The 26,214-nt window shown below is 41.5% G+C and overlaps 1 protein-coding gene across 5 annotated transcripts in view; it reads right to left on the bottom strand.

The window, feature by feature from the left end:
* The window catches only part of PDE1A (phosphodiesterase 1A), a 267,331-nt gene that overhangs the window by 87,451 nt on the left and 153,666 nt on the right, over positions 1-26,214 (bottom strand). For all 5 annotated transcript variants that reach the window (XM_054044523.1, XM_054044527.1, XM_054044525.1 and 2 more), the window contains exon 2: positions 15,910-16,023. In XM_054044523.1, the coding sequence (XP_053900498.1) occupies positions 15,910-16,023 (114 nt within the window). The remainder of the gene's footprint in view (positions 1-15,909; positions 16,024-26,214) is intronic.

The raw sequence follows: 26,214 nt of genomic DNA, 5'->3' as shown, positions 1-26,214 counted from the left end.
CATAGAAAGTACGCTTATTAAGTTTGCGGATGATACCAAACTGGGAGGGATTGCAACTACTTTGGAGGACAGGGTCATAATTCAAAATGATCTGGACAAATTGGAGAAATGGTCTGAGTTAAACAGGATGAAGTTTAACAAAGACAAATGCAAAGTGCTCCACTTAGGAAGGAAAAATCAATTTCACACATACAGAATGGGAAAAGACTGTCTAGGAAGGAGTACGGCAGAAAGGGATCTAGGGGTTATAGTGGACCACAAGCTAAATATGAGTCAACAGTGTGATGCTGTTGCAAAAAAAGCAAACATGATTCTGGGATGCATTAACAGGTGTGTTGTGAGCAAGACACGAGAAGTCATTCTTCCGCTCTACTCTGCTCTGGTTAGGCCTCAGCTGGAGTATTGTGTCCAGTTCTGGGCGCCGCATTTTAAAAAAGATGTGGAGAAACTGGAAAGGGTCCAAAGAAGAGCAACAAGAATGATTAAAGGTCTTGAGAACATGACCTATGAAGGAAGGCTGAAAGAATTGGGTTTGTTTAGTTTGGAAAAGAGAAGACTGAGAGGGGACATGATAGCAGTTTTCAGGTATATAAAAGGGTGTCATAAGGAGGAGGGAGAGAACTTGTTCACCTTAGCCTCTAAGGATAGAACCAGAAACAATGGGTTTAAACTGCAGCAAGGGAGGTCTAGATTGGACATTAGGAAAAAGTTCCTAACTGTCAGGGTGGTTAAACACTGGAACAAATTGCCTAGGGAGGTTGTGGAATCTCCGTCTCTGGAGATATTTAAGGGTAGGTTAGATAAATGTCTACTAGGGATGGTCTAGGCAGTATTTGGTCCTGCCATGCGGGCAGGGGACTGGACTCGATGACCTCTCGAGGTCCCTTCCAGTCCTAGAATCTATGAATCTATGAATCTATGAATCTATGAATCTATGAAATTTTTCCCCAGCTGTACCCTTGACTTTGCTCAATGGGAATACTCATATGCATAAGCATTTGCAGAATAGGGAATCAAATGTCTCACTGTTTCAGTTATGCAACTGTCTTGTAAAGTCAGCCTTGCAGAAAAATGTATCCAGTCAAATAACTGCAGCACCCAGCCCTCAGCTCCCTTCTATCCTGTTCACCTCACTAAGTTGTTTACTCTGCTCCCCAGAATCCTATAAATATCTGGGAGGTGTGAACTTCAAAGCCTAGTTGAAATTATTTAAATTTTAGTATGCATAGACAGGTATTTTCTCTACTTAAAAACTAAACAATATGAAAAACTAACCAAAAATCCCCTGTATTAATGTAACATTAAATTAGCTAAACACAAAAAGTCAGGAAATGCTAAATATAAGATTTATTTTATTGATGTAACATTAATTCTTTGGCACTGCACATATATATTATCTGATATTAAATATATCTAGTATGTGGAATGTGGGTGTGTTAAGATTTTGCATTTAATTATATTCATTCCCTGGGTGGCACTCCCATTGACAGTAGTGGGAATGATGTGCAAAAACTGAGTATAGAATATGGCCCAGAGCACTTAAAACGTACTGTAAAACTGAGAGACAAATTAATATTGTACTTAGAATAACTAACAACTTGATCTATTTGTCATGGTAGAATGCTTTTTACAGAGTGTAACTCTTCAAACTCCAAGTATTGCTAATTTCCAGCCTTTTCATTTAATTAGAATTTTAAATATAATAATGGAATAGTCAGAAGTACATTTCTTCTCCCTTAGGAATACATAAAATGTACTATGGAGGAGAGGAGAGATAAGAAAATGAGTCCAAATTTAAACCACTTAAAATTATCTGATGGTGAAAAAATAAACTCTTACTGCTGATCTGTCATACCGCCTGTGAAGATACTGAAGTTCTAATTCAACAAAATATATTTTGTGGCTTCCACAGCACCCAATGTTATATATAGTGGGGGGAAATTGGCTCTTCAACTCAGTCAACTGATTAAGCCAGGAATCAACCCCTGGAAACAGTTTATAAAATAAAGTGCTTTTCATACAGAGAACTGAAGAACCCACGGGAAGATAGTACTTATAGTCCAAAAGGCCAATTCATTCACATTTTTAACCACCATCCACGACCTTTCATAAATTTTACTGGCTTAACTGTTCTCTCCCTAAATTAACTTACACAGTTGTATCCAATTCTTGAATACTTCATATCTGCCTCCTCTAGGTCCCTATCCTAGGTCAACTGAAAAACTCTCATTTACTTCCATTGAAGTTGGATCAAATACAACAGTGGTTGAGGTCCATCTTGAGCAAAAATAGGACTTTCTTGCCCAAGCAAAAAACGTATCAGTCTTACAGGGAAGAGTCCACCTCCATATTAGCCTTTCAAGGGTATCAAGGTGCATGCTTAGAAGAGTTGTCCTGACATTATTGGCAGTAACTTAATTGCAATAAATGGTAAAGACGATATGGAGAACTACAGGCACTGTGGTGATAGAGTAGTGGTGGGACACAAAATGTCTAATTCTGGATTCCATTGCTACAGAAGTTAGTGAAAAATTTCACTTATGTGATAAATGATCCTCCCTCTTTCAGCTGCCTTTTCTGTTCAGAAGTGTAGATCTATAGCCCAAATTTTCCCAACGGCCCAGGAGGGTTGTATCTGGTGTCTGGCCCAGGGCCATCTCTGATTAAAAAGCTCATTTCACAGAAGATAAGGCTGAAGGTTTCCAAAATGCAAATATTTGAATGTTATATCAAACTGCCTTTTTTTGACCCCCACAAGATTTTGGAAAGAAGAGAAGACAAGGAAGATCTTTGGAGGCAGTATGCAAGGGCGGTGAGAGGGGAACAGGTAAGTGAAAGATATTATAAAAGAGACTGAGGGTTATTTTTAATTAGGACAAGACTGAAAAAATTTAAAAAATCGGTAATAATGTTCAGTTAGTAAAAATCAGTAACTACTTGAAAATGGCATGATCAGTTTACTAAACATTGTATATGAACTGGGAGGAGAGGAGGGAAATTTGCTGAATTTTAGCCAAAATACCATAGATTTGCAGTTATTTTAGAGGTGTTTCATATCCCCAGTAATTGTGCTAAACTCACCTTTCAGAAAAACCTGCAGCTTATTACAAAAGATCTTTTAAAAAGGGTTTTTATTTTTTTTATTTTTTTGTAAAGCTAAGAAGGCTTGAAAGCTTTTTGACAACACAAGCTTCTTTAATAGCAGTTTTCACAGAAGTATCTTTTGTGAATTCTCTTGATGGATGCACAGAATCATTTTCTTTGAATGAAGCACTTATGGCTGGCAAGGCTACTTCTGGTAGAATACATTCAACCATGTCACATGATGGAGCCTGAGTGAGAATAGTACTGTGAAGTCATGGCAAACTCAGCTGAACTGTAGTTTCAAATTACATTATCAAACTTAAGTAGATCAACATTTTATTTTTTTGTTTATGGAATCATCACATTCTATTACCCATCTGTCAGGTCCAATTACAAAGAGGAGTCATCTAGTTTATATTTCGCCATTTGGACAATAAATGCCAGACCGGGCGTCCTTCCCTCAGTGGACTCACAGTAAACATCTGTTTCAGATATTTCTTCATCCTTGTTGAAATCTCAGATAGATTTATTTCTCTAGGTATTTCATAATTTACAACACAATTTGCTTGAATATATTACCCATCTCCTCTAAAATGAATTGTGTCACCTGCTGAACACTCACCCTTCTTATTTTCCATGGATAGGTACTGCGCCGTGTAATACACATTGTTTTCTTGATTTAGAAATGAATGACTTAATCGGTCAACCTATTGGGGTGGAGGGATTGGGGCAGTATCATTTTTAAATTTAAATGAATATCTAAATCTATTTTAGATATTAAGATTTCACCAATCCTGCAAAGAGATGTACTAATGTAGATCACTATACTGATGACCTCATAGAGGGTTCAGTACCAGCACATCTGTTTTTGCATGGTCAGGACCTAAGAGTCTATGAAAATGCATCACTTTGTTTTCAGGATAAAATCAGTTGTTTTATAGCTTAGAGAATCAACTGGACTTCACAATTTATATGTTCTGTGAAAATAGAGACTGTAAATGCCCCATAATATCAGGTGATGAACTAGAGCTGTGCAGATTTTTCAGTTCATTAGCAGTTTTGAAAAAAAAAATTAAAAATTGTTTCAGGTTGGCCTGAAAACAAAAATTTTCAAAATTTTCTGCAAATAAGAAGGCTAAAAGTTTCATTTCAGGTTGAAAGAAAATATTTCTTTTAGACAAAAATCAAAATGTTTTGTTTTGATTTTTAACATTTTTAACACTTCTGATTTTTACAAAAAAAGGGAAATTTTGAAAATTAAAATGATTTCATACAAAAAAATTAAATGTTGCATTTTCAAAATGCCAAAAGTTTGACTTTTTTCAGCTTTTGTTTTTTTCAAAATGAACAAGTTTGATGAAACCAACAAATTCGAAAAACATTTTAGAGTCAGCAAATCTGCATTTTTCATCGAAAAAGGTTTTGGTAAAAAAAATTTCACTCAGCACTATGATGAACTCCTCCTATGAGGTGCTTTCAATAGGAGCTTAGGACCTCAGAGGAGGAAATGAAATAAAAATTTCAGCAAAAGTCTTCACTGAACCTTGTTACTCAAACAAACACTTGTGACATAGGAATGCAAAATTATGCATGTAGGTGTCTAACTTTAGGTAAACAAAACGTAACATTTTATTTTGAGTCAAACAAAACATTTATTAAAAGAAAAAATTCCTCATAGATTTCCACCACAACATTTGTTGAAAAATAGATCTATATTTCAACAAAACATGAAACAGCATGAACTTCCCGAACACCACAATGAGCTTCAACAATGGAACCCTACAGACAACTATATACAAGAAATCCACAGATCGCCACACCGACCTTCACAGATCCCGTAAACATCCCAAACACACTAAGAAATCTGTTATCTACAGTGAGGTCCTCAGATAGCAGAGAATGTTCTCTAAGGAGAAAGTCTTGGATACACGCCGTCACCCACTTCAAGCCACCTCCACCAAACAAGGACACTCCACTAGAGAAGTAGATCACATCATGGAACAGGCCATCCAAATACCCTGAGAGAACCTGCTTCAATACAGAAAAAAACTCTTCAACTTCGCACCTCTAGTTGTAACCTACCACTCCAAACTGGAACCCATGTGGGGTATCATTAAACAATAACAACCCATACTTGATGGGAACCACATCCTGAAAGAAATCTTTCCCAAACACTTTCTTCTGGCCTTCAAAGAATATCCCTCCCACACACCTCGCTAACACCATCATCAGAAGCAAGCTCCCGACAGCTCAGCATACACCAACTAAAAGCAGCACCAGACTCTGCCAGAACATATGCAAAACCTGTCAACATATCTCCAATGCTACAATGAACAATACTTTCCATAACACACCTTTCAAGATCCTTCGGTTCTACATATGCTTATCACAACATATTGTATATGTCATCCATTGCACTAAATGCCCCAACAACTACTATACTTGCACAGAACTATGATAAGCCAAAATCATTATATCATCCATTGGCAAACACTTTTCACAAAATGACCACTCCACATCTGAACTCTCAGTCCTCATCCCCCAAGGAAACCTGCACAAACACCTTCAAAAGACAAGCCTGGAAGCTTAAATTCATAACTTTGCTAGACATTAAAAATCATGATCTTAATAAAGACACTGGATTTATGGCTTATTACCACAATCTGAAACCCACTAACCTCCCTTCTTTGTCCTATTATTGCAGGAATGTTAACAGGACACTTCACTTTGAATGATCCCATAGAATGTGTGTTAACTACTTATGCTAAACAAGCTGTTCAACCTTGTATTTAGCTGAAGAGGAGTCTGAGTAGTTTGAAAGCTTGTTTCTCTCACCCACCGAAGTTGGTCCAATAAAAGGTATCACCACACCCACCTTTTCTCTCTAACTTTAGTAGGGTTACCATATTTAAAAAATAAAAAAAGAGGACACTCCATGGGCCCTGGCCCCACCCCTTTCCCGGCCCCGCCCCTACTCCGCCCATTCCCCCAAAGTCCCCGCCCTAACTCCCCCTCCTCCCTCCCAGCCACGTGAAAAGGGCTGCCCAAGCTCTACCGGCTTCACAGTTTGCCGGGCAGCCCCCAGACCCTGCGCCCCCGGCCGGCGCTTCCCCAGCACAGCTGGAGCCCGGGAGGGGAAACTCCCAGCCAGGGGCGTAGGGTCTGGAGGCTGCCTGGCAAACCATGAAGCCGGTAGCACTTGGGCTTCGGGCAGCCCCCTTGCCTCCGGACCCTGCGCCCCCGGCCGGGCACTTCCCCTCCCAGGCTCCAACTGCTCTGATCCTCCCCTGACTCTTCGGCTCTGTTTAAGAGCCAAGCTGCCCGAGCCAGCGCTACCGGCTTCGGGCAGCCCCTATGCCTCCGGACCCTGTGCCCCCAGCCGGGCACTTCCCCTCCCGGGCTCCAAATGCTCTGCTCCTCCCGACTCTTAGGCTCTGTTTAAGAGCCGAGCTGCCCGAGCGCTATGGGCTTCGGCAGCCCCCTTGCCTCCGGACCCTGCGCCACCGGCCGGGCACTTCCCCTCCTGGGCTCCAGCTGCTCTGCTCCGGCGGCGCAGGGTCTGCCTCACAGGGGCAGGTTGGTCGCGTCGCAGGGGCCGCTGGGAGTTGTAGTTCTTGGCCGCTCCCCCCTCCCGGCTCTCCCTGGAGAGCGAGGCCCGGCCGGACTACAGCTCCCAGCATGCCCTGGGCAGGAGCCGAGTGTCACACCGAGATGGTGTCACAGCGGGCGACCCACACACACAGATTCGGAGATCCTAGCCTCCCTATTTCCCCGGACATGTCCGGCTTTTTGGCAATTCCCCCCGGACGGGGATTTGGGGACCAAAAATCCGGACATGTCCGGGGAAATCCGGACGTATGGTAACCCTAACTTTAGGTTCTTCAGTTACAAGAAACTGGCCACAGTAATTAAGGCAGCCATGCTTTACAGAGAGAGGGATGTGGAAAATAATATCAATAAAAGGCACAGGAGCTCCACCGAGGGTAGGGGTGACAAATGTGACTCCAAGTCATCTTTGTAGTTGTCTCATCCAGGTTAGCCTCTCCATTCAGCTTTTTGTGCAATCTGGAGCAGCTCCAGGGCTGCTCTGAGTTGAACTAGATGCAATGGACACAAAGGGGCTGTTATAGTAGCAGGGGATCATAGAAGCACAGAGCAGCTCTAGGCCAACACACCCCATCCCCGGGGCTAAAGGCTGCCAGTGAGTTGGTCTAGAGCAGGCTGTACTGCACCTGGGGATCCCTCTGATTCTGGCTGTTTCAGCTGATGTTATGCTCCATTTGCCCTGCTGCAGCAGTTCAAGAAACCCTTGCATGGGGCACGATCTGGCCCAAAAATTATATAAAAGCTGAAAAAATTCTGAAATATTTTTTCTGTAATATATGTGGCATATTCAGACTGCATGACTGCGTGGTGGTATACAGATTTTACCACCACTTGGTTGGGATGGAATGCAGTAACTCACGTATGCCTCCACCACCCGTGAGAGATGTGATCACATCCCAAACTCTTATTTCACTTTAGCTTCAAATTTTAAGATTTTAAAAAATGATTAGGATGATAGCTGCATCACCTGTTAATGTGCAGGTGGTTGAAAGTGGGTGGTAAGTGCATTCAGTTACCAAAAATATACATTGAACATTTATGACCCAGGGTGGTTGTTACAGCACTAATCACAAAGTATGTGACATTATTGCCCTTCATTTCTTCAGGCTCATCTGTATTATTAATTTTAACACCGACCTTCTTTTCAGAAGGGAATGTGTGCAAGATTATTTAGTATATCACTGAGTTATCCTGCATTATTTCAAGACATCTAAAGCACATAGTGATTCCATCTTTAGTTATAACTGTAGCAAGCAACTGTCAGTTCTCAGCTTCAAAATACAAAAACTTATGTATGTAGTTCCTTTCATAGAAAGAACCAACAGCGCCCAAACTAATTACTAACTACATGCAAACTAACCTACTACTTCATCCACCTCTGAAACACAGACACCTCTGAGGTAAAAGGTCAAGAGATTGCAACCTTCAAAAGGACACTAGACAACAATTCAACACAAAGTCAAGAATAATTTATTCAACTGAAGCCACTGGGTTAGACAGGCAGAATAGAATGTATTTATTTACAGGCATTTCTATGGCTCCCATTGTAGTAGAATCTGAAAACAATGTGGAATTCAGCTAGAACACCAGGATTATCTCTGGTCTTGCAAAACATGTCATGGATCTAGTAGTAAGGACTAGAGCCAGGTGAATAATGATTTTTCATTTTGGTGGCTGAACCAAAAAAATAAGCCACAACCCTGAACGACATAAATTATATCAACCTACGTGCTGGTGTAGACAGCGCTATATCAGCATGAGCTTCTCCCACCGACATAGCTACCACCGCTGGCAGAGGCAGGTGTTATTAAGCCAACAAGAGAACTCTCTTCTATCGACTTTCAGTGTCTCTGCCACAAGTGATGTACCTTCGCCGCTGTAAGTGCTGTAGTGCAGATGTAGCCTTAGTGGGTGGGATTGGGAAGGTGAATGGAAAGTTAAGTTGTAAACAGAGGCATAACAAGCAGTATGCTGGAGTCAGAATGTCTGTGCTAGCTAAGATAAGCAGGAACTCCTTAATGCTAGGCAGGGCCGCCCAGAGGATTCAGGGAGCCTGGGGCAAAGCGGGGGAGCTTGTACTCACTGGGTGGCACTATTTCAGCGGTGCGGGGGTCCTTCAGTCACTCCGTGTCTTCAGCAGCACTGAAGTGCCCCCCCCACCAAAATGCCACCAAAGACCTGGAGCGACTGAAGTGCCCCCGCTGCCGCCGACTCGGAGCGCCGCCAGGTGAGGAAAGGGATTCTCGACCACGGCTCGCGGGGCCCCTGTCGGGCCCCGGGCAAATTGCCCCCCCCGGCAGCCCTGATGCTAGGGATAATGGACAACAAACCTGGAATGTAAAGATCAGATTCCACATGGAAAATGCATGCGCAGAGCATGCTGTGCAGGGATACGTTCCTTCAAAGTAACCAAGCCAGTCCCAAACCGTGTGATGCAATGTATAGTAAATGCAATGTACTGTGAAAATCTATATAAAGAAAGAGGTTTTCCGTCTACCTTTGGATGTGTGGTACGTCCTATATCCACCACCTACGCTCAGGGCCGGCTCTAAGATTTTTGCCACCCCAAGCAAAAACAATTTTGTCCCCCCCCTCCCCCCGTTTTTTTCTTACCCCACCCCCGGCCCCGCCTCAACTCTGCCCCTTCCCCAAATCCCCAGCCCTGCCTCCTCCCCCCAAGCTCTCAAGCCTAGGAGGGAGGGAGGGAGAGGGAGAAGCAGCGCGTGCGCCGTGGCCACTCGGGGTCTCCCCCTCCCTCCCAGGCTCTCAAACCTGGGAGGGAGGGGGAGACCCCGAGCGGCTGTGGCGCGCGAAACAGCTGATTTGCGCGCTGCTGCTCCCCCTCCCTCCCAGGCTCTCAAACCTGGGAGGGAGGGGGAGATCCCGAGCTGCCGCGGCGCGCGAATCAGCTGTTTCGCGCGCCGCAGCCACTCGGGGTCTCCCTCTCCCTCCCGGGTTTGAGAGCCTGGGAAGGAGGGGGAGCAGCGGTGCGCGAGCGGCGGCAGCGGAGGTGAGTTAGGGCGGCCGGAGCACATTTTTAGGGGCGGCATGGCCCGCGCCAGAATGCCGCCCCTAAAAATGTGCCGCCCCAAGCACCAGCTTGTTTTGCTGGTGCCTAGAGCCGGCCCTGCCTAAGCTTAAGTCTGATCACCTCAGTATGGCTTTACTGTATGCCAAATAAAGGAACTTTAGTGACAAAATCTGGATTCGAATTGAGTTTTTAGATCCCAGAGAACTGGATGAAGTATTCTCCCACAACTGGAAAAAAATGTTCTGGATAAGCCAAGTGGAAAAGGTCTCAGATGGAATCCCAGCAAAAACATGTTTTAATGGCAGCAGAATCAGATCCTATGTCTTTCCTGAAAAATAAAGTCTCCAGTGCTCCCTCACGCTCTCCTGGGGCATTGGTTAAGTACTAACCAAGACAGACCTCAAGAATAACCAGCACTATTTTTTGCAGCACCTGAGGCCTGTTTAACATGAGACATGTGTTGACATCAGAGTACAAAATGGCAATTTCATGGGAGCATTGTTGAATTTGTATTCTCAGCAGATAATTAAGACTGCAGCTCTTTTATTCAATTACTGACCTTTTCATTTCTCACTAAAAAAGAAACTTTTGCAGCAACTTCTAATGATCAAGAATAGCAAAAATCAGCAAACTTAAACAGGTATCACTACAAAATGATGATGACTTTAAGAAACTTACTTTCATTGTTATGCTTTTCATTTCCCATTTGGATATTAAAAGAGTAACATAGGAATATTTAAAATTGAGTGACAGTCTACCAAACTCATAATAAACCAGCTTTCCTATCATGCACATGTCCTTGACACATTCTGACTTCTTTTTGCTTTAAGATTTCTCACTCACTCAGGAACTGTCAAAAGCCTCCTTTGAAGATTGAAGGCTTCAGCTTTTTTAATGAGACATTTACAATGACTGCCCAAAAGGAAAACATAATTTCACATCGCTCTGGAAGGCTTTCCCAACTGCCAGGCTACTTTCTAAGATGATTACTTTCAGCACTTCGTAAATGAAGTTGTTAGCATATTCCTTGGAAAAGGATAGTAAAATCTTAAAAGGAATAATTTTCTACAACATTCTCAGATGATATGATAGAGTGTAGAGCAACACATAACCAGACGGAAGGAAAACAGGAGAACCTGGAAGATTTCCTTCTTACTGTATTAAACAGCTTAATTCTAAACCCCAGTTTCAATATGTATTGCATCCTGTAAATAAACCAACAAGGCTCTGGCAATTTTACTTACAGAAATATACATCCAACTTTTCTGTGCAGACCCAGTCTTCTCCTCTGACTCGAATGAAGTATAATGTACAAATATTGATAGCAATAGCTCCTTAAGTCATAGCATAAACAGGCTGGCAGTATTAATCCAAAACACCCCATCCTGTTAGCATGTGTTGATTCTGCTTGGAAAGGATTGGGTGGGTTTTGCTGGCTTATGTGGCAGGTGGCTTAATACCGCATTTGGATATGAGAGGTAAGAGTGGCTCTTACAGAGGATATAGGGTGTGGGATGAGCAGTCTGGAGGGAGGAATCCTAGGAGCAGTGAAGTCTTGGACAAAAAGTTTGCCCTGAACCTTATGGGGCTTATCTTGTAATGTGTAGCACACAGGAGGAATATCGGGCATGCAGAGCCCCACTGATTTCAGTTGTGCTCTGTGTAAGAGCAGCAGGTTGACTACATGTTACATATTCGCAGGATCAAGGCCTACATTATTTTATTGTAAGTTTTTCTGTTAATAAATGAAATCCCAGGAAGGGATTGAGTTTGGATTCAACACAACGTGTATGAAAACAGGCTGATAAAGGTACCTGCTGACAAACAGCCACTAAGTAAAGTAGTGCTAATTAAAGAACACTCTGCTGCAGTCCTTAAGTAAGCAAATCTCTTGCTGAAGTCAATTTGAGTTTTGCATTATTAAGAAATGTATATTCAGGTTCAAAATATCTGCAACTAAATGCTTCCAGAGTACTATGAGGAGGAGGGATTAACACATCCTTTGATGATCTAGGCTATTATTTTTAATCTACTAATAGATAAATGTAATTCCATTCCAAATTTTCATTGGAGAAATGCTGTGTGGAACAAAGCACCTGCTTTCCTCTTGGATGGGTAGTAACTGTGACCACACACAATTGTTTCTTCCTACTTCATTCACTGGGACTTAATATTTTATCATTCCTGCCAAATGACAGATTTCCTCCCCAAAGACTGGAGAGAATTTGTCTATGGATTATACCTAAAAACTTTATACTGGGGATTTGGAACAGAGTTTACCATTAAGGCTGATTAAAATGCAGTTACCTTTTCTGCATTACCCCTGGCAGAGTGCTATGTAAAAGAGCTAGTATTATTATGCATACATTATAATGGAGATTTCAGTTCCCTGTGCTGAACAATAGCTCTTTTAATTTCCAAATTGATTTCAGTGGTGCAGAATCAAGACTTTAAGGAGCACCAGAGAGAATATTTTGTAAATATAAGGCTGTGAACTGACTCAGGGTTGGGCAGCAGATTGTGTACCTGTCATGGGTCAAACTGTCTCTGTCTCTCTCTCACACACACGCAATAAGTAAACAAATAACAAATGATTAAAAGTACATTTCATTTTTAAAATTATTTCCGTTTTTATTATTTAACAAGCCACTAGTAACACAGGTAAGTAAAGCTGTTATATGTATTTGTTTGTGTATAATACAAAATACTGGCAGGGCCACTTTACAGCTGGGTATCCATTTATAAAAGGGAATGCTGCCAGAACTTAGTGGGTTTGTGAACTGAGGTCAGCACTCATTTTGAAGTTGCATTTGAGAATAAAAATTATCAGTAGAGTAAAAAAGAAAGAAAAATATCTTGGGTTTCTTTCAATTTTGTGCTGTGAAAAATGAGATTACCCTACAGGGAATTGTTTTAAGAATAAATGTTGCTTTGCATAAGGTAAGAGAAGAGCGAAAAATCCTTTATTCAAAGATTTAGTTACAGTTCATGAAAATATTTTAATAGTCTCAAGACATAAAACTAGTCTCCTTAAGAAAGTAGCCTGTGGGGAATGGGAATTTTCCAAACCAATGTGAAATTACATATGTTTGTTCTTATTTGGGCAATCAAAATAAGCCTGCTAGCCCCCTAATGGTGACTAACTCATTTGAGGATTTGCTCACACTAAGGGTACGTCTATACTTACCTCTGGGTTCGGCGGTAAGCAATCGATCTTCTGGGATCGATTTATCGCGTCTTGTCTAGATGCGATAAATCGATCCCGGAAGTGCTCGCCGTCGACACCGGTACTCCTGCTCCACGAGAGGAGTACGCGGAGTCGACGGGGGAGCCTGCCTGCCGCGTATGGACCCGCGGTAAGTACCTTGTAGTTCGAACTAAGGTACTTCGACTTCAGCTACGTTATTCATGTAGCTGAAGTTGAGTATCTTAGTTCGAACTGTGGGGTTAGTGTGGACCAGCCCTAAATGTAATGCACCTGTTCCATCCACAGAATATGTTTGTGTGGCATTTTATCCTGCTGTTTGTATGAAATTCTACCTGCTGGCCATCATGGGCACTTAGACCTGCTCAGTCATGTCCTTCCACCCAAAGCCATAAAAGCCTGGATATTTCATTATAATGGCTCTGTTCATATCCGCACAGTACCCCATGTTTGAGAGGAGCCAAAACTCACATTATGTACATGGTCATGGTACTCCTACTGAGAACTGGGTTAGGAATGGTACATCCCTCTAACCACAGTATTTGAGAAGTGGATGGAGAGAATACTTTCCCCACACCAGCAGTGCTTTATGCCTTTGTCTACAGCTGACTATGCTGAAATCTATTTAACATATCTCCCATTATTACTAATGGGAATTACATGTTTTTTTTGGCCATGTAGCAATAGAAGAACCAATCACTATGAACTGCATGGTCCCTTTTGAAGTAAAATGGTAAAGAACATTCTAAAGGTTCCTGGGGAAGTGAACTGTGCAGGCAATCATGAGAAAATAATTGTTTATAACTGGCAGTGGACACGGCATACTGGAGAGATTTAAAAAACAAAATTTTCTGTCCTGGGGAAAATGAGCAGCATTGCAATATTACAGCATCTATTATAGGGGTTCTCAAACTGAGGGTCGGGACCCCTCAGGGGGTCACGAGGTTATTACATGGGGGGTCGCGAGCTGTCAGCCTCCACCCTAAACCCTGCTTTGCCTCCAACATTTATAATAGTGTTAAATATAAAAGGTGTTTTTAATTTATAAGGGGGGCTGCACTCAGTGGCTTGCTATGTGAAAGGGGTCACCAGTACAAAAGTTTGAGAACCACTGATTTATTATCGGGAAAGGCACAATCCAAAGAAATGTGCAGCATACTTTTCTGAGGGCTTGTTCACCTGAGGAACCCACCCAGGCTAAAGGGTGTGATTTTTAAACAGCCTTCATTAAACCAAAAGCCTTGAGTGGACACTCAGTTCACTTTAAAGCAGGTTTATTTTGGTTTAGCTTTAGTCAATTAGGAACTGATTTAAGATAAAATGTCCACAATGGGGTTTGCACCAGTTTAACTAAATCAGGATAAAATGAATTAAATTAAACTGGTGTAGCTTTCTCATGTAGACAAGGCCTGAGCCTCAAGCCTTCTACCTTAGCATCTTTGCAGATGGTTGGTCAGTAGTAGCTCTAGGGTCAGCATTTCAGGTTGGGCTCTGGAACTTGTCTTAGCTCTGTATATGCTCATTACATCTCCAAGTCAGCTAAATATTTAAGCACATACCTAACTTAAAAGCACAATGTTCCTTAGAGCACATGGACAGAGGTCAACGAGACTCCTAATGTGCTTTATGTTATGTCCTGTGTTTAAGTAACTTGCCGAACTGGGGACATTCAGGACACTTTTGAAAGTGTCTCTCAGGGCTATCTAATGGCGGACAGGCTACTCAGTAAAGTTCTTCTGGTGCTACAACTTTGCAACCCCTTACAGGAATATGCACATGCTAAGGACAGGAATAGGGCACTGCAGCAGCTGATCCTGCCTGGCTCCTTCTGATGCAAGAATTAGTCTGTGATGTGAACTACTGTGAATGGTGCACAGACTGCTGCTGAAGGTCAATTTATTTTGCAGTGATTTCATTTTCTCATTTTTCAGAGTGGCGCGAGCCCCACAATCCCCCCATGGGAGAGCCTTCAAAATTATAGATGCTTGGTATGTGAAGGTTTCACATTAAAGGAAAGGGAACAGAAATATGACATGAGTATTTCCATCCATCTTTCTAAATGTAGAAGCTATTCTATTCTATAAAGGTTCTAATGCTCTAACACTCATCACCATAGTATCTGAGCGCCTTCCAATAGCACACTAAGCACACTGAGATGAGTTAGGTCCTTGAAATGATTATTAAAAGGTCAGGCATTCTTAAATTGAATAAGGAAACAGGAGCAGACACATATTGGACATCCAAACAATATTGGAGAAGCTTTGACAGGCATTCTTGGAAGCACATTCAGTTCAGGAGAAAACTTTAAAAGGTCAGTACGGTGAAATATAAGATCTAGGGAAACACCAGAAAGTTGCCTTACAGTTAGTTTAACTTCAATTACAGGCCAAGTCTTAGAATTATTTCAAGAAATCAAATATAGGAATATTTAGAATGTACAGCCTCATTAAAGTCAAACCATTTAAAAAAATAATTGCAAGTAATAGTTCTAGTAACAATCATCAAGTTTTTATATTTGTAAAAAATAGAATAAAACAAATCCTAGTTTTTCATAAAGCTCTTTATTGTGGGCCAGATTATGAGTCTCAGATTTAGCTTCATTAGCATTTTACTTGACAACAACTCTCCTTCTCTTCAACAGACATGTTCGTGCTGTAAAGTACCCCTCACAATGATGAAGAGTATCAGAATCTGGCTGCTGGATTTTTCAGTTACACCCATTCATAAATTCTCATGATATAGGATTGTGCTTCACCTACTTTCCCATTGAAGTAAATGGGAACTGAGCAAGCTCTCCAGAAGGTGACATTTGATCCCCTGAATCTTAAATTCCTTCGCTTACTCTTAAGCCCCAAGAGCCATATTCTGTCCTTATGTCTTCTGCTGAGCACTAGCTGATGTCAGCTGGAATTAAGAGCAAACACCAATGGTAGAATATAAGTCCCCATCATGAAACTCTTGTTTTTCCCCCTTGAAGACTTACCTGGTTTCATCAATATAAACTGCTTCCAACACAGATGCTGCATATTCAATATTCTTTTTTAAATCCACCACATTAACATCACCTTTCTCCAGTTGCTTGACCAGGCATCTTAATCTGTAAAAAAAAACCCAAATATAAACATCATTGTATGTTCTGGGATTCATAAAAATCTAGTAACTATTTTAGTAGCTGTATTCTATTTGGAGTTTAGGAAATAATACAGTTGTCCACAGTGCAAGCAGGAAACCTTTATCTTGTCTCTTTTCTATTAAAAAGCACCTGTTTTTAGAACATAGATAGTAGTAATGAGCAGTGCATTTTTACAACTTTATGAAATTGTAACATATTAAGATGAGATAATTAAGATAACTTCAGTAAAATCAGAGGAGTTCAATAATTATTAGCACAAATATTTTTTTTAAAATTATGATTATAGCTATGAAGGTTGTATCTCTAATTTATACATAACTAACGATATTAGCAAGAAGTTGATTTAGTTCTAAAAACTGCCTTTAAAAACAATCATCTGTCAACAAAATGCAGTGAAATGTTAGCCTTAGCTTCAAATCCTGTTTTCATTTTTATTTTCTCCTCCAATACATTTTAGCCTCAGATTTTGCTTTTGTTATTAAACTAAAGTTAAGCTCTATTGCTTTCATTTGTTTAGAGAGGATTCATTGTTTTTGCCAGATGCAAGGTGGTAACTATAGCATTAGAAAAATCCAAACATATTCCCCTGTGTGTTTTTTGGTATTGGTTTTGAGAACATGCTTATGCATTATAAATGTGGATACGCCCAAAAGTTAAATGCTTCCATTTAAGTGTCCAGGGCAATCAATTTATGCTACTAAGCTATTAGATCATCAGATTCCACCCATTCCCATTGATGGGGGAAACTCAGTTCTGAGCTTGCTTAAGTTAACCATATAAAGCAATGAAACTTCAGTCCTATCAATGACAGTTCACTGTTGTCCCAGACATACAGGAAGAAAAGTAAGAACAAGGGATGTAGTTTAATTAGGCCACAACTTTATTAACTGAACTCCTCTGAGAACTACCTGGCAATAACTTGTACACTGCATGTCATGATTCCTTCCTTAATCATTTGCACCTATTGGGTGAAGGCTGTTATCAGGGCTCCCCTTTCCCCCAGCTGTCCCCAGACTGTTGCTGGGATCCCACCACACTCCCTTCATATAAGGGTAAAGGGACTTGTCTCCTCACAGTGCCAGATATTAGAAGCCCTAACCCTGTTCCCCAGATTCTTTAGGGGATGCCTTCCCCTAAGTCCACTTCCCATTCCAGTTTATCAGGGAACTGGACCCACTATGGAATGAATACCTGCACTGGGCACCTGCCAAGTTGTGACAATTTGAACCATTCCTCCTAACCTATCTAGGCAGGTCCTGGAGCTGTTGTGGGGAAGGTGAAAACAAAACAAAAAATCCTGCTCCAGCCAATCTGGAAGTGAGGGGAAAATTCCTTACTAGTCTCCAAAGAGGCGATTGGTGGCTTGGCCACAGGAGATCACAAAAACCTGGCCCACTGCAATCCCATGCATGGGAGCAACTGATATGGGAGAGGACTCTGTCTGGCAGAACAGGACATATATGGTCCACAGAGAACCACGGGCTTACCTGAGCTCCTCCTTCCAGCCCGTAGCTCAGAGGATGCCCCCTCCCCAGCCCCAAAGAGGTAGTGAACCATTAAAGGAGCCAGAACCCTTTTCTTCCTACTTGACTAGACAAAACCATTGAGACTAATGGGGAAAAATTAATCCCCTGAAAAAAGTTGTACAAGTTTTTCAAAGATGCATTTTCCTTTTTTGAATATGGCAATTTATTTTCTTTCAATGCTGAAGTGAACCACAGGATCATATGACATGACAAAAGCATATCTTTAAAATGAAATATGCCAATTCATTCCTTTTAATATAATTTTATTAAAACTATTATCTTGACTTTTTTCAAGCTAATGTAGAAGTGCAAGCTTTTGGCTGAAGAAGTGCATTAAAATCTCCCTTCAGAAATAATTTCATATTGTTCCCCTTTTGTGAAAAAGCAGTTATATTTCCTATCCCTGTGGTTCCAATGAGACATTAAGATAAAGGTTAATTAATTAAATGTAATGTGGAGCCAATGTCCATTCATTATGATTTTTATTAGGCCTGTACTCACTATTGGATCACTCTTGATTAAAATTTATGGACTTAAAATTAAAATGCTATTTGCAGCAAAACTCTTACAATAAATGTAAAGTATAAAAGCACCATATTATCATCACCAGCATCGTGGTTCAGGCATGGACCAGGACTGCATTGTGCTACGCGCGCAGTACAGACACAGAACAAAAAGACAGTCTCTGTCTCAAAGAGTTTACAATCCAAGTAATCAACCATAGAAACCAAGCTATTTCCCCTCTATATTGTTCTGACATGAGTACAGATATGTCCTGGTCTCAGCTAGGGTTGCCAATCCTCCAGGGTTGTCCTGGAGTCTCCAGAAATTAAAGATTATTTATTCTTTAACTAAAAAGGATGTCATGTGATGAAATCTCCCAGAATATGTCCAACCAAAATTGGTAACCCTAGTCTCAGCCTTCCTTGCAGAAAGCAGGCCCTTGGGGATATTCTTGATAAGCAATGTTTTTAAAGGACCAGTACTGCTCCTCTGAAATCATCAACAGTTGTGCGACTGATGTCAATAACAGCCGGAGCAGGCTACATGTTCGCCTGCAGCTCTTTGCGGAAGTAGATATTAACCACCTGCATTTTTTAAACTGGCTTCACAAGGATTCTGAGGTTAGGTCAGGATTGCCTTCAGGGGTTGCTGATTTTTCAGCAAAAACAGTCTGGCATTCATAAACTGTTGATTTACATCATGTGTGGATACCAGAATTTCTGAGGTTCATGACACATCTGGGTTTTCAATCTGTTTCACACCAGGGTAACCCCCTTGATGTCAACTCCTGATTTACATTTGGGTAAGTAAGAGCAGAATCAGGCCCAATGTTATGTACTGTAACATATATATATAATGTGATACTCTGTTGTACCAAACTAGCCTTTTACACCCTTCCCCCGAAAATTAAAGTGATCAGTTCTGACTTCACCAACATTACAAGAAAATGAACAGCTCAGTTAGGTTTAAATTATTTCAGCTCTGTCTGCAGCTATCTGGGTAGATCAGTCCAGGGCCATATATAAATACATACATATTTTAATGCCCCAATGCCTTCCACCTGTTCCTGGTTGGAATACTGAAATCTGCTTTCTTTTGCACTTGTATTTCCATTAGCTGAGTGGGTGGTTTAATTTTTTTTATCTCAAGTACAGATTCTAATTTAGAGTAGAAAAAGCAAAAAATTAAACCTTAAGTAATAAACCACTAGGAGATCCATTACACTTTCCCAAAAGACATGAAGTCATAACTAGTTCAGGCAGAATGATGTGCAGTGAGCCCACTTTAACCTTCACAGCTCGGAAGGGACTCTGTATAAATTAGTAATAATCAGGGCACACACTAGACCAAATTCTGCCCCGCTATAAGCAGCTGCAACTCCTCAGAAGCTAATAGAATTGTGCCTCACTACACAAGAGATTAATTTGTATGTATGTATGTATGTATAAAGAAGGGAAAGAAGAGTCAAAATAACAGTGCTATATTATTTAAATAACTGATACACAGTTTGACTTGCTTATTTGTTCAAGTAAAGAATAAATATCTAGAAGCAGAAGCTCATGTAGTTAAATGGATGTTAGTAATCTGCAGGAAGCGACTGAGTGGCTCTTATTATTGAAAGAGAATCATCATATGCCAAAGTACCAAGCACTTATAGTTCATCAGTATGTGTTTACTCAAACATTTTAAAGAGTTCCCTGCTGTATTTTAATGAGTGCAGAGGCCACAGAGCATCAGTGAAGATATAAATATGGGGCTTTATTAAAGACCCTGAGATGGAGAACTTAAAAGAACATGAAAAATCACATTTGTTTGATTTTTTTACCACTATAATTACAAGGAATCCCTAAAATTACTCTAATAGAAACTTAATAAGAAATAATGTTCTTCTGTCTCTCTCCCCACTCCCCCCCCCCACTCTGTTTATTTTGTGCACTTGTCAGCCCTTTGCATATTGTCAGTTTCATGGTTTTGCTGACGGAAAGGTGCACATGTCACCTAGACTAACATGATGACAATGACTCTCGTGGACTGCTGGTCTGGGGAGCTCACTCTGGTTCTGCAAAAGGGTCTTCTTCAGTAAAAGCAGCAGAAAAGCTTGGGTCAGAAGAGTCTCCTTTTCCTATGATCTCCACAAGGAGCTGGGGAATAGCAGGAGCTGTAATAGCCTGCTGGATGAGCCCCCTTTCTTCACACATTAGAATCTTGCATAGGAGTACAGAGAACGAGAAACTTGGTGGGGCAGGGAATCCCCTCCATGGAGGCTGGCGAATAACTAAAATCTGGAGAACCAAGGGAGAGTAGTTCTTTCCTCCTCAGCGCCCTGCACAGAACAGGGAAGCAACGGAAACCTGGAGAGTTTCCACCCCAGGCCTCAGTAAGGGGCCAAAGGCCCATGGCAATAGGGTGATAGGAACAGTGAGGGAGGTGATTCTTCCCTCACGGGAGTCCTCTACAAGTCCACGGAGGAGTTTGAAAGATAAGAGACTTTACCTCAACACTTGATGCTGCCTGCTGAAGAGACAAGCAGAAAGATGCACAGAGGGAGAGGGCGGGGCCTGAGCACCTTTTGTGGTATTTCTCTCAGACCCGCCCTGTAGAAAAATACCCTTACAAAACAGAAAAACCCTTAAAACTTCTTTTGGAAAAGGAATTTTAAAATACAGACAGAATCTGGGGGTAGGGAACTGTGTACCAGGATGGGAAGTGTGGGAATGCAGCCTGAGGAAAGGTATGATATTTTGTGTGTCCGTCACTGCGGGAAGGGAAGGGAATGACACAATTTAGGTGCTCTTCAAAATGTGCTCCACACTGCAGCCCCTAGCCTTCCCTGTAAGAAACCTGTTCTAGCTAAAAATCACCCTACTGAGAGAATACATTGGGCACTGCTTCTACTCTCCCAATTCCTGATCTGACGTGGGCAGAACTTAGCCCATACAGGACAAACAGAAACAGGGGACATAATGTCTTTTTATTATTGTTACAACTAAACCATCATATCTGCAGTTATAGTGGCATACTGCTATAGTCGCATGAAGTGTTGGAATGAGAAATCAGCATTCCATTTTCAAATGAACCTTGTCTGGTGCCAAGTTCATCCTCATCATAAAAACGGGGCATGGGTTTTCTGAAAAAAAAAAAAAAATTCCTAATGTCTATTCTGAAAGTTAAAGATTAGGAAATAAAATCCAAATGAGTGTCTATAATTTAAAGAGATGCTTTACAGGCAGAATGACAAAACATCTAATTTAAAACCTGCATTATTTTTGTATTTTTGGCTCTTATGCAGAAAATATACAGGAGCCAGCCCAGGGTCATGAAGGTGATGGGGAGATAACCGCAAACAGTTCAATAGGACGGCAAATACAATGAATGACTGTGATCTGATTGTGTGAATAACTAAAAGAGACTACAGTCAAATGTAAACATGAAAATTATCAGACCAGTAGGTGGAAAGTCCTCTTTCAACTCAGATTAGCAGAGGAAATGATAGGAATAGTGTTCTTTTTTAAGTCATCTTAATTAACTGGTCATTTACCCACTGAACTGTATATCACAGAAGATAACCTAGCAATGGAAGCTTTAGAAGTAAAGCCTTTCAAGCCAGAGAAGCATGGTGTGTGGGCTGAGGGAAGAGAAGAAATGAAGACCAACACAAGGTGCACCTGTTTAGGGGGAGCTGCCTGAGACATTGTCTCTGAACTAGGCGTGGTTCCTGTGGGAGAACTGGCTGCTGCTGCACCCTCTTAGGGTACATCTACACTACAGCGGGGAGTCGATTTAAGATACGCAAATTCAGCTACGTGAATAGCGTAGCTGAATTCGACGTATTGCAGCCGACTTACCCCGTTGTGAGGACGGCGGCAAAATCGACTTCTGCCGCTTTTTGTCGTCGGCGCTTACTACCACCTCCGCTGGTGGAGTTAGAGCGCCGATTTGGGGATCGATTGTCGCGTCCCAACGGGACGCGATAAATCGATCCCCGAGAGGTCGATTTCTACCCGCCGATTCAGGCGGGTAGTATAGACCAGACCTTAGAGAGTGCAGAACCAGATCTGCAGCTGTTTCACAGGACCACCAAGAACCACCCCTCCTATCGCAGGTCCGGATAGGGCACAACATTACCACAGTACCTGCCAACTGTACTGTAGGGCTAACCCCTTAGGACTAGGAATGTTTCTGGCCCCGGCACAGAGGCATAAAGGGGAAGGAGGCAGTTCTTGTGCTCTGTTCCTCCCTTGTGGAAACATAATCTGTCTGACAGCACTACGTATGCTCTCAAATTACTTTAAAGATTTCCCCATTTGCATTCCTCACACAAATGCTAGTAAAGCCAGGGCAATTCAGTTTAAAAGCACAGAATCTGATTTAGGCCACAGTCCTGAAAAGTGAAAGCTGTGGGTTGATCTCTGCACTCACTTGGAGCCCCACTGAAGTCAATGCTGCTCTTTGCAAGATCAGGGCTTTGGACTGTAAGTTCTAGGCCAGGGACTGTGTCATCCCGTGTTTCTGACAGTGGTGAACTCACTGTGTTCAACAAATAAATATCAATAATTGTTTTTTTCTTGACACTGTCTCCACTATTTCTCCACCTCCTTTCTTTTCCTGTATTGTTCTATCCCTTCTTCCCCTTTATTTTCATTTTCTCATTCCTTCTTTCTAATCTTCCTTAGTATTTTCTTCCTCTTCTCCCTTTCCTTCTGTCTTCTCACTCTTTTCTAACCATCCCTGTGTCTCTCTTCTAATTTTCGCTTTTGAACTTCTCAGTCTCTCCTTAACCACTGCACCTCAATCTCTCCTTCATCCATACCACACTCTACCCTGTACACCACTCACAAATGCTGCTGCCCCATCATTCACATACAGACACGCAGAGAGGCCTCCCACATGGAGACGGAGATGGACCTAGATGTCCACACAGATGTCTATCCTCCACTCCCCCTCCAAGAGATCCTGTTCCCCACAATGAAAACCAGTAACTTAGAGATGCCTGCATCCTCATCCCTTCCCAGCCCCCCTGCCGCCACCACCCTTTGCACATACAGAGTATCTGCCTAACACTAATATCACAAGGTCTAGGGGCAGGGACTCTCTTTTTTCCCCTCAGACGAGATTGGCACACCACTGACACTACTTCATGTTGTGGTTCTCCAGTAGGCCAGGCTGGCTCAATACTTGGTCTGCCATGTGCACTGCTCCCTCAGTGTTTGAATTTGTTATGTTGCCATGGCATGCCCTGTAGGGAATCTCAGATCACAGCATAGAATGTTAAATTAAAAATACAATAGGCAGCAGAGGTGAGCAAGGTCAAGCCCTCCTAGTATCCCCCATCCTAGCTCCTAGCCCCACTCTTTTCCACTGGTGCATCCCACCCCACATAGATGGATCTAAATTTTGTTGAGGCATGCCAAGATTGGATATGGATTAATGCTTAAATTGCCACCCAGTGGAGGGGTTCTATGGGGAGCCTATAAATCCTGGGGCCTTCTGGGAAATCTGCCTGTCAGCCACATTGACCCTACAATATGATATTACAAAGATAGCAGTGTATTGAAACAGTTTGCCTTCTTCAACAGGGTTACTAGCCTAGTGGGTGGGAGGGAAGCAGTAGACAGGATATATCTTGATTTCAGTAAGGCTCCGACATGGTCCCACTAGCATTCTCATAAGCAAACTAGGGAAATGTGATCTAGATGAAATTACTATAAGGTGGGTGCACAACTGGTTGAAAGACTGCACTCAGAATAGTTTGCTGTCAAACTGGGAGCATGTATCTAGTGGGATCTCACAGAGGTCTGTCCTGGGTCCAGTACAATTCAATATTTTCATTAATGACTTTGGGAATGAAGTGGAGAGTATGCTTATAAAATTTGTGAATGATGACACCAAGCTAGAAGGCAAATTGGAGAATTGGTCTGAAAACAAGATGATGAAATTCAATAAAGACAAGTGCAAAGTACTCCACTTAGGAAGAAGAAAATCAAATGCACAAATATAAAATGGAGAATAACTGCCTAGGCAGTGATACTGCTGAAAAGGATCAGTTGGTTATAGTGGGTCACAAATTGATTATGAGTCAACAATGTAATGCAGCTAAGAAAAAGGCTAATATTCTGGGGTGTATTAACAGGAGTGTTGTATGTAAGACACAGGAGGTAACTGTGCCACTCTGTTTGGCCCTGGTTAGGCCTCAGCCTGAGTACTGTGTCCATGATTGGGTGCTGCAATAAGAAAGATGTGTGTGGACAAAGTGGAGAGAGTCCAGAGGAGAGCAACAAAAATGAGAAAACCTGACCTATGAGAAAAGGTTAAAGAAACTGGGGATGTTTAGTCTTGAGAAAAGAAGACTGGGGGGGAGGGGGAGGGAATGAAAACAGTCTTCAAATATGTTAAGGGCTGTTACAAAAAGGGGGGTGGTGATCAATTGTTCTTCATGTCTACTGAAGGTAGGATAAGTAGTAATAAGCTTACTCTGTAGCAAGGGAGATTTAGGTTAGATATTAGGGGAAACTTTCCAACTATAAAGACAGCTAAGCTCTAGAGTAGGCTTCCAAGGTGGAATCTCTATTTCTGGAGGTTTTTAAGTCCAGGTTAGACAAACATCTTTTCAGGGATGGTCAAGGTATACTTAGTCCTGCCACGGTGCAGGGGACTGGACAAGATGACCTCTTGACATCTCTTCCAGCCTGATATTTCTATGAATTAGAATCACGACTCATATTTGTGTAGGGAAGGTAGAGCCAGACAGAAGCTTCGTCTGTTGACAGTATGTCACAAGGCAACGTCTAAGAGATTCAGAATGGGCAAGGCAATCACAAAAGGACAGAGGATGTACAATTAAATGATAACAAGTGGGTACTGATGGCACTTTTGTCTCCTGCATTAAGAAGCCTGGTAGAGTGTGTGGAGCTGATTCAGAGCAGGCAGAGTAGGACACTCCATAGGGAAAATCTGTCTGATTATAATTACCTGGAACACAGCAAAGGTTACAGAATGATTTCCCTCAGCAGCCAAACTAATTAAATGGGTGAGCATGGCATGTGAACTGTCAGTAGATAGTTACTCAATGTTGCCTAAAAGCAAAATATCCACAGAGATTAAGGCAGAAGAGCTGACAGATTTAGTAGAGAGATCAAATGCTTGAGGAAACAGTAAATATGCCAATTAATGAGATAAAGTAACAAGTAGTTACAACACACTTGGCCCAAAACATCAAGAAACAAAGGAAATTATAGGAACAAAGAGGAAAGTTCCAAAACTGAATTATTGTTCCAGTTGTACTGGATTTTTTTCCTCTGTTAACAGAGTTAGTTTGCCTTTGAATTAAGTGTGGTAAATGGAAAGGAAATATGAGACAAATCATTAGGCAAATACATAGACATGAATGCAGTTACCTCTTTCTCAGAGGTGGAAATTTATGGCCAGCGAACTGCATTGCTAACAAATAACAAACAATAATGATAATAAAAACGGAAGGAAGGGGGCCATAGTAATAAAATAAGAAAAATGAATTATTATGAAATTAGGACAAAAAAGGAGGCAGAGTTATTGATGCATCATGCAAAAGAAATTCTTGGCTAGATTTGTGGACAACAAAGCATTATCTTCTTAGGAGAATCAGTAACCTCCTTCCAAAACTAGCAATTGTGGTTTGCAAGGATGAATCTGGATGAGGAGGACATCTGCAATTGTAAACTGTGTGGGAAGAGACCCCCTCTTGCAGCACATTTTGTTCGACTGAAGTTGGGTGCTTGCTGAGCACCAATACCATGGCTGGGTAACAAGCTTAACCTACCAATAGGCAACTTAGACAAAGGGAAACTGGGGTTTATTATTATCATTTAACACTTCTACTGCAGTAATTCCCAGGACTAGTTGAGATAATCCTTGTGTGCAAAATGTATGAATCCTTTGAAAAATAAAATTGGTAAATACTTCTTTGTTTAGTGGAGTAAGGGCACTTGCTAATGTTTATTTTAGTGTATAATTGCATGTTTTATTTAGAAATTTTAATATTGAGCTACTGTCTAGAAAAGTAAATAACCTCTCATAACTATGAAAATATGGGTATTTGATCCCTTCAAAGGAACTTTTAAAGACCTAAAAAGGGAATAATCTGCATCTT

This window comes from Malaclemys terrapin, chromosome 11, assembly GCF_027887155.1.
Source record: "Malaclemys terrapin pileata isolate rMalTer1 chromosome 11, rMalTer1.hap1, whole genome shotgun sequence".
In the NCBI taxonomy this organism is placed as follows: domain Eukaryota; kingdom Metazoa; phylum Chordata; order Testudines; family Emydidae; genus Malaclemys; species Malaclemys terrapin.
This window is presented reverse-complemented; position numbering and strand designations above follow the sequence as displayed.